Source organism: Vigna angularis, chromosome 7 (genome assembly GCF_016808095.1).
Source record: "Vigna angularis cultivar LongXiaoDou No.4 chromosome 7, ASM1680809v1, whole genome shotgun sequence".
NCBI classification, from domain to species: Eukaryota; Viridiplantae; Streptophyta; class Magnoliopsida; order Fabales; family Fabaceae; genus Vigna; species Vigna angularis.
The window spans coordinates 11,821,288-11,837,070 of NC_068976.1; the positions used below are offsets into that span (position 1 = coordinate 11,821,288).

At 28.1% G+C, this 15,783-nt stretch overlaps 2 protein-coding genes across 2 annotated transcripts; one reads left to right on the top strand and one right to left on the bottom strand.

Annotated features, from left to right (window-relative positions):
* Positions 1-664: 664 nt before the first annotated feature.
* LOC108336425 (uncharacterized) lies at positions 665-2,067 on the top strand. The gene has a single exon (XM_017572874.2). It carries the CDS (start codon positions 839-841, stop codon positions 1,847-1,849), a length of 1,011 nt encoding a protein of 336 aa, XP_017428363.1. The 5' UTR covers positions 665-838; the 3' UTR covers positions 1,850-2,067.
* An 8,537-nt stretch (positions 2,068-10,604) lies between these two features.
* LOC108336317 (deSI-like protein At4g17486) lies at positions 10,605-12,972 on the bottom strand. Its single transcript, XM_017572730.2, has 3 exons — positions 12,517-12,972; positions 11,707-11,994; positions 10,605-11,156 (listed from the first exon to the last, which is right to left on the bottom strand). Exons 1-3 carry the CDS (start codon positions 12,653-12,655, stop codon positions 10,936-10,938), a joined length of 648 nt encoding a protein of 215 aa, XP_017428219.1. The 5' UTR covers positions 12,656-12,972; the 3' UTR covers positions 10,605-10,935.
* Between the last annotated feature and the right edge of the window lie 2,811 nt (positions 12,973-15,783).

Genomic DNA, 15,783 nt, shown 5'->3' on the forward strand with positions numbered 1-15,783 from the left:
ACACATTTTTCTTCACTTTTAGTTATAGTTTTACTTTTCTTATTAGTATTCCTAATGTTTTTCCCTTTGTCTCCTTATTCCTCTTATATCTTAGATTTTGTTTATATGTTTATAAGATTATTTTTTAATCTTTTTTTATATCAAAATAGTATTATCTCTGTTCCAATAAATTCTTTGACTAATTCATAAGGATGAAAAAAAATCTTTACTTTAATTAATAACATTAATTTTTGTAACTACATATTATTATTTAAAAAAAATTGTCAGCCGAGACAATTAAAAAATCACATGAAATTATTCTCTAATTGAATGAATTTTAGTCCAATGAACTAAAGAAAACCCCTAACAATCACATATATATGTTTTGACTTTTTTGTATTCCAAATTAATTGACACTTTAGAAATTAAAAATTGTAATGCAATAATATTTTAGATTAAAATTAAATATTCTATATAAGATTTAATATACATTGTCCTTAAAATCTATATAGATGAGAAAAAAAATATTGATTTAAAAGATTTAACGGTGAATGACTATAAAAAAAATTGTAAGAACTTTTGATTAAAACAATTAATTAAAAAACGAATTTATATTAAAAAAGACAAACATTTAAAAGGAAAAGAAAAAGGATCTATATATAGTGACATAATATTGTTAAGATTCTTCTCCCCCAAACAACCGAACCAAGCTCCTTAGAAACCCAATTAACTCCCTTTCATACTGCAACCACACACTTTCAAATCACCAAAAACCTAACACCAAACGAATAAACAAAAAAACAAACTGAAAAAAACCTTAAAAACAAAAACACAAACTCAAACCATACTTTCTCATCAAATGTTCTTCTCTTCCCTCTCTTCCTGCTTCCTCTCTTCCAAACCCACCACCCTCCACGACGCCACGCTCTCCACCATCCTCACCACCTTCATCTACCAAACCCAAAACGGCTCCATTTCGCTCACATGGTCACGCTCCATGTTGGGTCGCTCCCTTCACGTCCACCTCCACAACCACTCCTCCTTCCACCTCCACCTCAAACCCTGGAACAAAACCGGTTCCAAGAAACTCTCCCACAACACCCTCTTCCTCTGGAACCTAACCAAAGCCAGGTTCGCCTCCGGACCCGAACCTCTCTCCCGATTCTACCTCGCCCTCCTTGTTGACCAAACCAACCTCACCCTCCTCGTCGGAGACCTCACCCCAAAAACCAAACCCCACAAACCTAACATCAAGACGCAACAAGTTCTCCTTCTCAAACGGGACCACGTCCACGCGGCGTCACACCGCAGCAGGGTGTACCAGACCAAGACCATACTCGGAGGTAAGGTAAGGGAAATCCAAATAGACTGCGACGCTTGCAGTAGCGATGAGGAGAGTCTGAGGTTGGTTTTCTGTGTGGATGAGGAGAAGGTCCTGGAAGTGACGCGGTTGAAGTGGAAGTTCAGAGGGAGCGAGCGTGTGGAGGTGGATGGTGCCCACGTGCAGATCTCGTGGGACGTGCATGATTGGCTTTTCGAAAAGGATAAGGATCACGGTTATAGTAATTACAGCAGTGATGTGAGTGGCAACAGTGATGGTGGTAATGGTAAAAACGAGGGACATGCGGTTTTCATGTTTAAGTTTGAGAATGACGAGGTAGGAGGCGGGAGTGGGAAGGAGGTGGATGTTGGGTGGTCGAGTGGGGAGTGGAAGAATGGAAAGAGTTGGTCGTCTTCTTCGCTGTCGGTTTCTTCTTCTGCTGGGTCTTTTGGAGGGAGTTCCTCTGTCATGGAATGGTCGAGCGTGGAGGAGAACGAATTGGTCGTTCCTTTTGGTTTCTCTTTGGTGGTTTATGCTTGGAGAAAGTAATGGGTTTGATGTTTTTTTCCTTCCTGAGAAAAGGTTCAGGAAAAAAAATATAGAAATTTTATCTTATGAGAGTGTATAGAAGAATATATATGTTGTTTAAATTGGTCATTAAATTTTGAGTTTTTTTTTTATTATTATTATTTGAACTGGTATGAACTATACAAATCTCTCTGCATTAGTGGAAAACTGAGATAAAAAATAAAAAGAGTCTGTATGCATGGAAGAGCATCTGTTGAGAGAGATCGGAGATAAGCTCTTTAGTCAAGAGTTTTATCCTCTAGTTTGGAAAGGTAAATCTGTTGGTAGAGATCAACTCTTTATTTGAGAGTTTGAAGAAAAATCAGTTTTTTTTTACCTCAATAAATTTCAGTACCCGATGAAGATTACTAGTCTGTGATTTTCAGTGGAAAGATGGAAGGTACTCTGAATGTCCAAAGAAGCTCTTGAAGCTATAATGGAAGATGGAAAAAAGGTTGCTGACATGCTAGCGAAACGTTATCGACTGAAATTTATTGCGGTTGCTATTTGACATATTTAACCAAAGATTAGAGTTGTTGGATGAAGGTTTGACACTTTCATTTTTTGAATGTGTTTGAAGTTTGAGTACTAATGACTAACTAGTTAGAAGTTAGAATTTAGGATGTGGGGTTGTCTTTGCACACTAACACATTTGTTTGGTGGATATATAACAAGGGAATGGGAATCTATTGGTGGGTTTGTGTACGTGGTGTAGATCTAACATATTTGTTTAGAGGAAGGACTTGTTATGTTATTATTATGTGGGTGGGTATATGTGTTTGTGATGGAAGCTTTTACTCGTGATGTGCACGCCAAATGTTCGACCAAATGACGGCATGTGAGTTAGGAAATTTTCTTTCTTTGTAGGTGCGTTTGCATTTGGCAGCTCAACAGCGTGTTGCCTAAAGCGACTGGTACAAGCGGCCAATTTGGTTGACCCATTCCAACCAATAATCAATTATATGCAATCCAATGGTTCATATTTGGTTGACGGCACAGAAATTGTGTACTTTTCCTCAAGGGTTAGTATATATCTTTTTTTTTCTTCCTCTAAAGAGTAAAGCTTATGCTTTATATTGTTTTACCCTTTAAAAATTTAAGGCTATTTAAGTTCGTTGTAAAAAAGTAAAAAAATAATTACAAGATTTTACAAATAAGTAGAATATATAGATTCGTGCAAAATTAGATGTTTGATATTTTTAATTGTGTTGTTTTAATATTGTTTTCTACAATTTTTTGGTTGGATTAAAAAAAGGATAATTTAATACAAGAAAATAGAAGGAGAAAAAAATGAACGATCCTGAGAATAATTTTTGTCTAAAATATTAGTTAACTTTTAAAAACCGAATTGTATACATGCTAAAGTATTAAAAGAAAATATTGTTATGTGTGAAAAGTAATTAAAAGAATAGAAATATGAACCTGTTTATACAATAAAGAGTATAAGAAACATACATAATAAAAACATGCTTAGACTAATGAGGAAAATAAGTGAATAGTATTTCTCACTATTGAATTGAAAGGTCAGTTAGATCGTTTCACCATATAGTTCAGGTTTCAACAGACTAATGTTATGTTTCTTTTCAACTACGAAAACAGACGGATTTGCAATTAAAGTTGAAAATTCAATCACATAAAAAGAGACAAGTTTTCTTTTTTTAAAAAAAAAAACTTTCTTCGCACTTATGCAAAGATTTGCGGAGAAACAAGGTAAACGTAATAAAAGATTTACATTATATTTTTATAATAAAATAATATAACATAATAAAAAATGATAAAATAAATTATTATTATTATTATTAAAATAATAGTAATAAATAATAATTATAATTATCCAATTTCATCCCTTAAAATACTTTTTTAATTTATTAAACTCATCACATCACTTACTAGTTTTTGTAGATTTTTATTTTAAATTTCTTTATTTTTCACATTTTTTTCCTAAGTCTCTGTTTGTATTTGAAGATGAATTTCGGAGAATAAATTTGAGGAGAAATAGAATTGAAAGTGTAATTGCTTAGATATATATATATATATATATATATATATATATATATATATATATATATATATATTAAATATATTAAAAAAATATTATTACTTAAAGATAATTAAGTATTATATCTTAAAGATGTTATATAATAAATTATTATATCATAATATTTTGGAGATATTAAATAATAAATTATTATTATAATATCTTAGATATATAAGAAAATATAATAATAAATTATTATATTATAAGATATTAACTATAAATGGTTTAAAAATATTTCATAATATCTGGAAATTATATCATAATATTTTTTAGAGTGTGTACAACCTTAATAATATAGAAAATTAGCAAAAATAAATAATACTAACAAAGCATTTTAAGTTAGTATCTTGTTCCTTGAGTAATGTTCTATCCTACTCTAATTAAATTTATAACTTACCTTCTTCAGGAAAAACAAAAAAATAGACATCTTTGAAACGAAATAATTTAATATATAATTTCAAAAGATAGTACCATATTTAGTTTATATAATTTTAAGAAGGAAAATATGTGTGTTTTAATTCTGAAAAAGTTTTGTGACCCCCTCCCCAAAAATGGAAGTTTAGGTGAGAAAAAGATGAAAATGATAATTTTGAAAAACATGAAGAGAGGGGAACAAAAAGACAGTGCTTGGTAGGAAACAAGAAAAAAAGTGGCCCAATAAGCAAGAGGGTCTCTTGTTTCTACCTTACTGGCCCCAATATGGGCCACGTATCCCTTGCCAATTCAAAAAAAAAATACTTTTCTTTTTTATATCAAATAGTTACTTTATAATTTCTTTTGAAATTTATTTTTCAATATAATATGGTAATTAAAAAAACATAAGCAAGTAATAAAACAGGAAATATCAATTAACTTATAAATTTATTAGAAAATAATCAATCTTCGGAGTTTTGTTTTGATTATTAAAGAAAAAGAAATAAATATAATATACAAAATAAAATAAAAAGTTAAAGAAAGAAGCACCTTTTTAGACCCGAAATTTGATGATAGGATAAAGATGAATATCTATAGGGTTCACTGTTTTATTTTCATGAAAGGGTGAAAATGAGGGAACACTACATGTACATTAACATGTCTTATCGTTGAAAACAAAATAAAAAGATGATATAGTTTTCTTTACAAAATCACTGTCAAATTATATTACAAGATCTAACTTCTTAGATTCGCACCACTTAAAAATATGAAATATCCACATTATCGAAGAGAAACATTGAAACCAAGGAGACATGTAACATCTACATTTTATCGACTCATTAGAGGACAAAATTTTAAATATTATGTTCAAATAATTCTCTTCACCAAACACCATAAAATAAGATAAAATGCTCAATATTACTCATATATAAAAACATATATTCATTGGTTGAAATTAAGAGATATATATATATATATATATATATATATATATATATATATATATATATATATATATATATATATATATATATTATATTTATTAATATTACTTTTGGTTAAAATAAGTTAATTATTTAATTTATTGTTTGTATGAATTATTCTAAAAGAAATTGTACTTATTGTTTTAAAAAATAAACTTTAATTTTATAAAATAAATTGTAAAATAAAATTTTATTTCTATTTACTATCAATTGATTTTATCTCTAAGTCTACTCCATATAAGATTTCAATCACTTTTATATATTATTATTTATTGTGAAATGTTTTATATTTTAAAATCTAATAAATTTTTTTATAAAATGATATATTTTGATATTCACGTCTATGATAGTACATAAACCCTTTAAAAGATAAAAGAATAATACCTATAAAATTTTATCTTTCAGAATAATGTATATATATATATATATATATATATATATATATATATATATATATAATGCTTTGTTATAATTTTATAGAACAGAGTCGAATTATAGCTTCTAAATTTTAACTGAAGGCTGTATTAATAAATAATTCTATTGACCATAGCCTTTAAATTGATAACCACTTTTGGTATTCAAAAGTTTTGCTTTTTCATAAAGTTTTCAGAATGTGGGTTATTCTAATCATAAACTCAAAAGCTTCATAAAATAAATTACATTAACTAAAAAAATTATGGGTTAATTTGAACCACAAAAGTTTTTGTCTGACTTATTTAGATGGTCTAAATGGACTTAAGTTGGTTTGGTTCATAAACTAAGGAGTCAATTAATTTAAAAATAATAATAAAATAATATTATACTTATTTTAATTTTAGTTATATACACCAAAATATTCTATTAATCTAACTAAAAGAATCATGGCCTGTTTTAGGGACAGGATAATAAATTTCTTAGGTGACCCATACACTCTTGTTGTGTGTTACTTTACCATTACATGTGCACACATCATATGAGTGAATAACTTTAAAATAATTTCAGAAAAAGTAGCACAACACTTTTCTTTTTTTGTTGAGATATATTTTAAACCGACAATGTAAACTAGAAAATAACATAAAATTCCATATATTTTTTATTTGATTTGATTGTCGGCAAATGCGATGAGTAACACATGCGTGGTCGACAAGTACCTCTCAGTATCAACCTCAACACTAAAAAATAAAACACTCTTTTACTAACAAATTATGCACTTTGGAACATCCTAATGGATTTTTCCAACAATTCACCCAAACATAAATAAACAATAATTAAAAAGTTCAAGTTAAATAAAAAAGAAAGAGGATTAGTAAACTAATTGTCTTTAAGATTTTGAGTTAATATTGTATTTTTCTGATAATTACCTTTAAAAATTCATTAAAAAAAATTAGGTTACTTTTTCATTTTAAATTTTTTTTCTTATATATCGTTTAATATTTTTAATTTTATTCAATATTAAACTTAAAAGTAAACTTTTTGTTTGTGGAAAAGTTTCGAGTCAGCAGTTGACTGAAACTCGTTTTTGTAATTGATTACAACTATATCACTACAAATGGAGTCTTATCTTTTAATGACGAATGCAAACTGTTTCCAGATAACAAATTATTTAGGTATTTGACTAAAACAGTGCATTATGACATAGTTTTTGGATAAACATTATTGAATTTAGTTTATTTTCTTCTTATTTAGTGTCATGATTTATAGAATTATCAATTGATTTTATGGGTTACAACTTACAAATCTCTATCAAAGAATTTAACCACTTTAATGCATCTTTTATTATGTTCATTTATAAAACTTAAATTTGATAGCTTCACTCAAATCAATTGTTATTTATTTATAAGTTTGCATGTTAAATATTACTTCGAGTAAAACACTTAGTACAGAAAATAACTTTATCTTAGTTTTAGAATAAATAATAAATTTAGTATAACAAATATTGATATTTAGTTTTTAATTTACTAAAAAATTTTCATCAGGTGTATAACAAATGATTAAAAAATAATAAATTTAGTATTACAAATATAAATTTAGTATAACAAAAACCTTAATTCTTTTAATAATTAAAATATTAAATACATGTTTGATCTCTAATAATTATCATTATCAGGTGTACTTATCAGCATTAATATACAATTATCTTTAAAAGAGTCTTTGTTTTTTATTTTTATGAATTTAAAATATTTAGAGGTTTCTTCATAGATAATAATATAATAATATAAATTTCTTTTAATAAATACATGTAATAATTACCAAACTTTAAATACATATTTAATTATTAGTAAAATTCGAATAAAATTATTGAGATTAAAAATTTTGTACTTAAGTTATGATTTTTTTCTTTTATTATACTAAAAATATTGTTTTTATTACTAAACACTAAATATATATTTATAGTTATTGTAATGAAATATTTACCTTTCATTTTATAATATTGAGTTAATTCAATATCAAAATTTTAAGATAAATATTTTTAATAACTTTTTTCCGGAGTTATTCTAACCGTTCAGAGAGATTGAATCTACAAATTTTAAGCGTAATTATTGCAAAAGAGTGGACAAATTCTTATATCAGCAGATTAAAGTATATAATGAAAAATAACCCTTTTCCTTTGTTACGTTTTGATAAGTTAAATTAGAATCAAACCAATCATGATTAGGTTGCTTTTTGACATGATTATAAGTGCTACACCATTAGTTTTTACCATGTCAAATCATAATTCGAGTGAAAAACTTGTAATTTTTTATTTGGCCAAGTTTCAAAAGATCACATGACTTGGTTTTAATGATTAATCACATTAAAAAATAAAATTAAAAGTAAATATTTTATGAAAACTAAGCATGATTAATGTAATTATACAGTCATAACTTACTTCATAATAAATACTTCTTTTTTCTAAATCATAATTTCCTTGAAAGAACCAATAACTTGACATGAAATAAATCTTATGAGAAGCAATAACAAAAAAATTGTACTTGTTAATTGTTGTCGAAGTTAAGTGACGTGTCTAACCCTTTATACTTGTTTCTTGTATACTCTGTCTTCAGCCTCTAACCAATAGGTTCCTTAGTCTGTCCTCCTTAGCAAGGTATATGGGTGTGCATTGTGAGACACCAAAAACAATTTAGATAATACTTAAAAAAATTTACTTTCAAAATCTTTTAGTTGAAATAAGACAGGTTTTCTATAAAATAGTAAATAATTTATGTGTACAACTATAATTAACTATTAACTTGGAAGAAACTAAAATATGTCTGCTTTGATTTATCATCACAAAATCCCTAAACTCTTTCGTATGTGTTTATTGAAATACTTTACCAACATGGACCAAACGATCAAGTTCCTCTGTTATATTATAAATTATAAATTAAATCGTTAGAATTATGTTATAAATGAATATGAAAATATTTGAAAGAAGTTACACCAAACGAATAAGATGTTCATGCATTGATGAATCCCTGAGTAAACTCTCACCCTTTATTCAACAACTAATACTTTCTTTCTAAATCTTTGTCTATTACGCTTCATCATTACTTTTATATTGATTTCTTATGTGTATTTCCTGTCCAATTCATGCATAGAATCAAAATTAGGCAACTTAATGAAAAACTATTAATATGTTTGTTTAACATCAATAATATCCTAAACATAGAACCTTAATTTTGAAGCGTAATGGTTTATATGGCGATAAAGAAAGACAAAATAATTATGAGAACTTTGAGTATTTAAACGAGTGATTCTCTTAAAAATTAAAAAAAAAAAAAGACATAAATGCACAACTTATTCAATGATCCATTTATGTATCTCAAAGTCTCATTCAATTGTGTCTTATACCTATAGGAAGGAATCATGTAGGAGTAAAAAACGTGTGAAGTTTTACTTTTAACAAGGGAAAGAGTTACATATGCATGATGGGAAAGACTTTTAACAAGAAGCTATCAATTAGGGTTTCAACATTTCATGGACCAAATGGGATATTTAGAATATTTTACAAACGTGGATTAGAACTTAAAAACATTAAATCATGCTCTCACCTAATAGGTTTGCATAGTTGGATTCTTACTCGAGAAGAGTAAGAAAGGAATGAATAAAGAAGAAGGTGACATGTGAAGACATGATTTAGAAATGAAAAAGAAAGGAAAAAGGGTTGTTGCTTGTTATGCTTTCACGCAACGTTTAGCATATCATGTCATGCATGTCCAAACAAAGCATGGGAAACCGAATAATACGCTGCTTATCCTTTACACTACTGCCACACTCCCAAATACAACATGCTAATAAATATTCTAATACCTTTCCATTTTCTAGTTTTTCAAGATCATTTCTTGCAATCTTCATGTCAAGTTCTTCTCCCATTATTTTAAAATTCTAAACCCTAAATCCACGTACTCATGTAGCATGTTGGACACTTGAATACTTCTATATATACGAACTCCTTGTTCTTCATATAAATCCCCTTCGTTATGAAATTACTATAGAATCAAGTGTTTTTTTTTAGGATGATAAATGCTTTAATTTTTCATTCAGTGCTTTCTTCAATTAATATATAAGATTAGGAAGAGAATATAGCATTGCCCTTATGCAATCATAGAGAAGATCCAAACTCGTAATATATATAATGGGGTGCCCAACTCATTATTGGTAAGCCATTTATGTCATGCCAACTCATATGTGATTATTCGCAAACTGAACATCATCAAAAGCTAACAGGCACAGAAACCAACCTCAGAGATCATACACACACATCATCTATTTCTCCTCGGATGCCAAGACAAATCCAGCTTTCAAAAATTATACCTGGAACCTAACTTTTAGCTGCATCTATCTCTACTCACTTTTTAAAGGAAAATAGTGTTCTTCATCGGTATACTTTTGGTTAATCGTCATCAAATTTCTTGTACTTTTTTTTACACTTATGAACTTGACCCTCTTAGTGTTCAGAAACATTTGATTTTAGTTGCTAACTTTATAAAACATGATCACTTCATAGAAACACATGATTTTCAAAGTTTGATGACGAAATTTGCTGATGCAGAAGTATAGGGGAATTAACCAAGTTTAGCAGAAAATATAAGAACTAAAAAGACTTCTTTTTTGTCATTTTTGTGAAAAAGAAATTTTCTCACAACAATCGTACAAGTTAGAAGGTCCAATCCATGGCCTAATTTGGATTTGAGTGTTACCAGAAAGCAAAGTTATTATCATATTTCAAGCTATTTTTTGTCTCTTCAACACATATACATCACTGTTGAAAAACATGCAGATTGTGAACCCTGATTAGATTCAGCATCTAAAGCACAAGGTTGATAAATTTGGACTCTCTTAATGCTAGCAAGTGCCTCAAACACACAGCATCTCCTTTTCATTTACTGTATTTTACACATTGAACACATTTCTATGTTCTACTTCTACATCAGCAGTTAACGTAGATAAAATCTCAATAATACGTATCTCAAAAATCTAGATATGAAGACCCTTTTCTGTTCACTGAAGGAAGAATAGACAACGCAACCATTTCCCTTTTTTTTTCATTGCCACACAATTAAAGATATACAGCAGAACAGAAAGATGGAGCAGAAGAAAAAGTTGGTTCTCTGCTCATCTTTGGTTTCTAGCAGCCTATATTTCAGACATCGACGGAGGAACGTTTGGAAGCTTTACTTTACTGTTATGGTTGAGGACGGAGAAGCATTAATTACAGAAGATGGAGGAAGGCAGTGTCTTCGGCTACTAGACAATGGAGGTTTGGGTGAAGCCTCGTACCTGCTGGAATGTGTTCTCACTTTCTTCTTCTCTCCGTCTTGAACCCTGTCTAATGTAACTTGGCGAACCTTTGTTTCATTTAGGCTGGGTGGAAGAACACAGTTGCAGAGAAAACCTTCATATTCAGAAGAAAAACCTACCATTAGAAATCAAGAAAATGCTTCTTTTTCACAACATGCAGCATTGGAACATAAGACATTTGCATCCTCACTTTTGACAAAACAAGTACATACATACTTGCAGAAAAAAAACACTCCTCTCAATCAACTAAACTAAATTTTACATTTGAAGAAATGATCATCAACCCAAAAACAGAAATATAAAACAAACATTAATCTGAAACATAACACTCAAGTTTTAAGTCATAATCATGTATATCTACATGTTGGTTGGTGATGTTTGATATGTGAAAAGCAAAAGGCAAATCCTCTTGTCAAGAGCTTATATTACTTAAATTTTGAAAGAGGATGAAAAGGGTATGTGTCATTGTAGACTCTAGAGGTGAGGTAGCATACTGATCCCTCAAAGCAAGATCTTTTTCTGATAGCAAAAGAATTCAAGACTAAATCTGTGTCACAAATGTTAGAACATCTGGGAAACCTCATGAACACCTGAGTGAAGAATCAACTCATACAAACATGATGAAGAAAGCAAATATCCCTTACCAAGTCTAGCAAGTCGATTCACCCAGCGAGGGGTGGACTTCCCCGTTAGTTTGACACAAACATCATCACAGAAATGGTTGCAATTTTTCTGGATAAGGTGGTAGGTGTTCCCAGAATAGTCTTCAGCCATCCTCTCCATTAACTCACGAACATCTCTCGCTCCCATATCCGTCGATCCAATGAAAATCGATTTCCTGAAGGTGAATCCAGGACAGCGTCTAGGCTCCACTTCAAAAATCCCAGTCGTGTCACGTTCATGAGCTCCAAATCCATATTCAACCCCATGAACTACACAACAACCACAACAACAAAAATTGAAGTCACTAAACCACTCTCCAACTATCCGAAAACCATCACAACAACAGAAAACACACCACCACATGGTATCAGTACATTACAAAACAACAAAAAGAATGAACATTCATCATCAGTGTAGTTTCAGTATTTTCCCCAACTCAAAATCCAGCTGTATCCACCCTTCAATAACAAAATTAACAATTACACTAAAATTGCAGTAAAAGCAGAATTCAACCAACCCGACAAGCTATATATCCTTCGATTAATTTCTCAAAAAGATAGATAAGTTCATTTGCTTAAGATCCTTAATGCAGCTATGAACAATTTTCAAATTAACATTACGCAGCCCATGTTATATTCCATCGAAAAAAATTTAATTTGTATACCAACAAACCAATTCCACGGATCTGAATTAAAAATTGGCAATACCCAGAAACCGAAATTCCGTCCAATCCCTCTGATAGCAAAGGAAACTGAATTGAAAAAAAAAAAAAAGGTAACTGGGTCGGTTACCTTGAACGCCAGAATGGTAAACTCCGAGGCCAAGCCAATAAGCGTAACCGTTAATCGGTGTGAGATCGTAGACGTTAAGGTAAACCGGGTTCGAACCGGGTTTTTTCTTGCGCGGCACAGGAACGAGTTTACACAACATTGTGAATACGATGTTGTTGTTGTGGTTGTTGTTTTGTGTATGGTTATGGTGTGGGGTGGGATGGGAAATGCAGAGAAAAATCAAGGGCAAAATGGGAAGAGGAAAAAATAGTGGCCCTTGAAATTTTCTCTGGTTCTGGTGATCCTAAATGGTGTTGGTGCTTCTCGTTATCATGAGTGATTGTTTTCTTTTTCCCTTCGCTTTCGGAACACGAAGAAGGAGATGATGATGATGATGATGAAGAAGAAGAATGAGAAAAAGAGAATCTTGCAGTGTGTGATTTGGTTCTCTTTCTCCGCTTTTATTCATTTTCTCGTCGCATTATTTAATGTTTCAGAAAAAAGCTAATCATCACGAGTGAACCTTCTTGTTACAAGATTTCTTAGTAAACTATAATGAAATTTTATTCAAACACAATTATTTAAAGTTTCTTCTTTTATTTAAAAAGAAATGTATAAATACAAAATTAATTAAAAAATATTCAGAAATAAGAAAATAATTTGTGAAAAATACATCAATATTTTACTAATTTTAGAAAGGACATTTAAATAAATTTAAAAATCTGACAATTAAAATGAAGCCAAAAAAGTAGGGTTTTTTATTTAAGATATTTATTGTCTTAAGATTTATACGGGTATGTTTTGCTTTTTCACATGATGCATGAATCTTTCACTTTATTTGTGTAGTAATATCCCAGTTTAGTAAGCTAATTATTTTGAGTATTTAAGATTCAAGAACAGTACTGAATAGATTTTTCAAACTATCTAGCATTTAAAAATATATTTTTTTATTGACGAATTCTTTTTGCTTTTTTTCTTTTATGTGATGCATGAATCTTTCACGTGACTTATTTATTTGTGTTTGAGTTTAGTAACATTGTTATTTGGAGTATTTAATGTTCGAGAATTGTATTGGTTAAATCTTTGAAAATTTTGAAATTCGAAAAGGGAAAAAACATATTTTTAATCACCTTACAATATTTTAATTAATAGATAATAATGTTGCAAGTTCTTATTTGCTTATCTGAGCATGGGGTGAAATTGCTAACCATTATTATCTTGGTGTATATTTAGGAGGAAAAAGTTATATGATTATTTAACAAATTCAAAGATAATTTTTTTCTACCGAAAAAACAACTTATAAAATATATTTTTTAATAAATTTAATGTCACTATCTGAATGAATTATATTTCATTATTTTAAATTAGGTAAAATTATCTTACATATAAAATTATCAACATACAGTTTCTTCCAACAACAAAAATCACCAAAAATAATGTATATGACAGATAAATAGATTTTTTTTTAAAAAAAGTATATATATATACATATATATATATATATATATATATCAATAGTCTTAGTTTGAGAGGGACCATTCCTATATACTTTGAAATTTAATAAATATAAATATAAATATAAATATATATTATTAGTGCCAATTAATAAAAATATTAAAATAAACTTATATTTAATTAATATTTATTAACCTCTTTAATTATTATAAACATAATTTTTAATTAATATTTATTAACCTCTTTAAATTATTCTGAATAAATTAATAATTATTTTGAACATAATTAATTTGTATTATTTTTATAATTATGATAATTACTAATATTGATTGACCATATAGGTCATACATGGCCACAATATTTATAGAAAAATGGTGTACAGATTTGACTTGTTTTGACCATAAACAAAAGACATGATTGAGTGACGACACTCTCGCACGTTAAAGAAACATTTAGCCTCTCTTACAAATAATTATACTAATTTTTATTGTTCGGTTTTTATTTTTACGTTATCCTTACTTTGTTCCAGATAAATAATATTAATAATACTAATTGTTTTGGGTTTATTATATTATTAAATAATATATCCTTATAGATATTTATTATGTCATGGTAGTTAATATCACATAATCATTTTTATTACCATTTTCTTTTGGTTAAGTAATCTATTATATATCATTCACTGTTTATATAATTATCAACAGAGAATTTGATATTACCACTTAAAAAAATAATTAAATAGCAATTAAATTTAGAGACAAAAACAAATTAATTATTATATTGATTAACTTAATATTATTTTATAAACAAAAGAATATTTGTATTTAAAATAGTTTTTAATATTAATAAAATATTGTTATTGGTTTGTGAATTTGAATCTAAATTAGTTTATGATTTTAGTTATCAATGTTTTAGTTACTGAATATCAATAGTAAATAGCAATAAATTTGGTAGTTTATGAGACATATCAATTATAATTTTTTATTAATAATAGAGAATATAATAAATATTAATAATTTTTATTTTATAAAATTATGTCTATTTGTCAATATAATAATTAATTATATTTTAATTTTAGATTTGATTACTATTTAGTTATTATTATTTTTGTAATATAGCCTTTGATTCAATATATATGGTTAAGAATTGGACTATAATATACCTAGTATTAGTTACATCTAATAAAATCATGTCATTAATTATTCTATAACTTGCTGAAAATCCATTAAAACCTTCTCAACAATTTATATAGTGATAGATATTCATGAATACTGCAAGTATATTTTTTTTATTAAAGTTCTTATTTTTAAATAAATTTATTTTCTAAAACATAAATTTAAGAAAAGCTTTTGTCTTCAAAATATATTTAAAATGAAATTACATCTCAAAATACTAATACAAATGAAACTAGTCTCTACTAAATCTATATAAATTATACAGTAAAATATAAATTTAAATAAAATTAGTAGCCGGAAACAATTTTAATTTCACAAACCTAAATAATAAGAACACATATGTAAATTCCATTTTTAATAGTAAAATACTACTAAAATAAATATTACATATTACATATGATAATGGAACTATTATAAGAAAACAAACTTATAAAAGACAAGATCTACACCTGTAGAATCATTTGACTTTCCAACTGTTTCACCCTCACCTCTCGCTAGAACAATTGTAAAGAATGTCTCCTTAAGCTCACACCATTAAGGTGATCATCACAAAAGATAAAACATACACAAAGATAGACAACATAAAAGTAAGGGTAAGCTAGAATACAAATAATTAATGATATATAAAAATATTTAAACATTATACACATGATACACA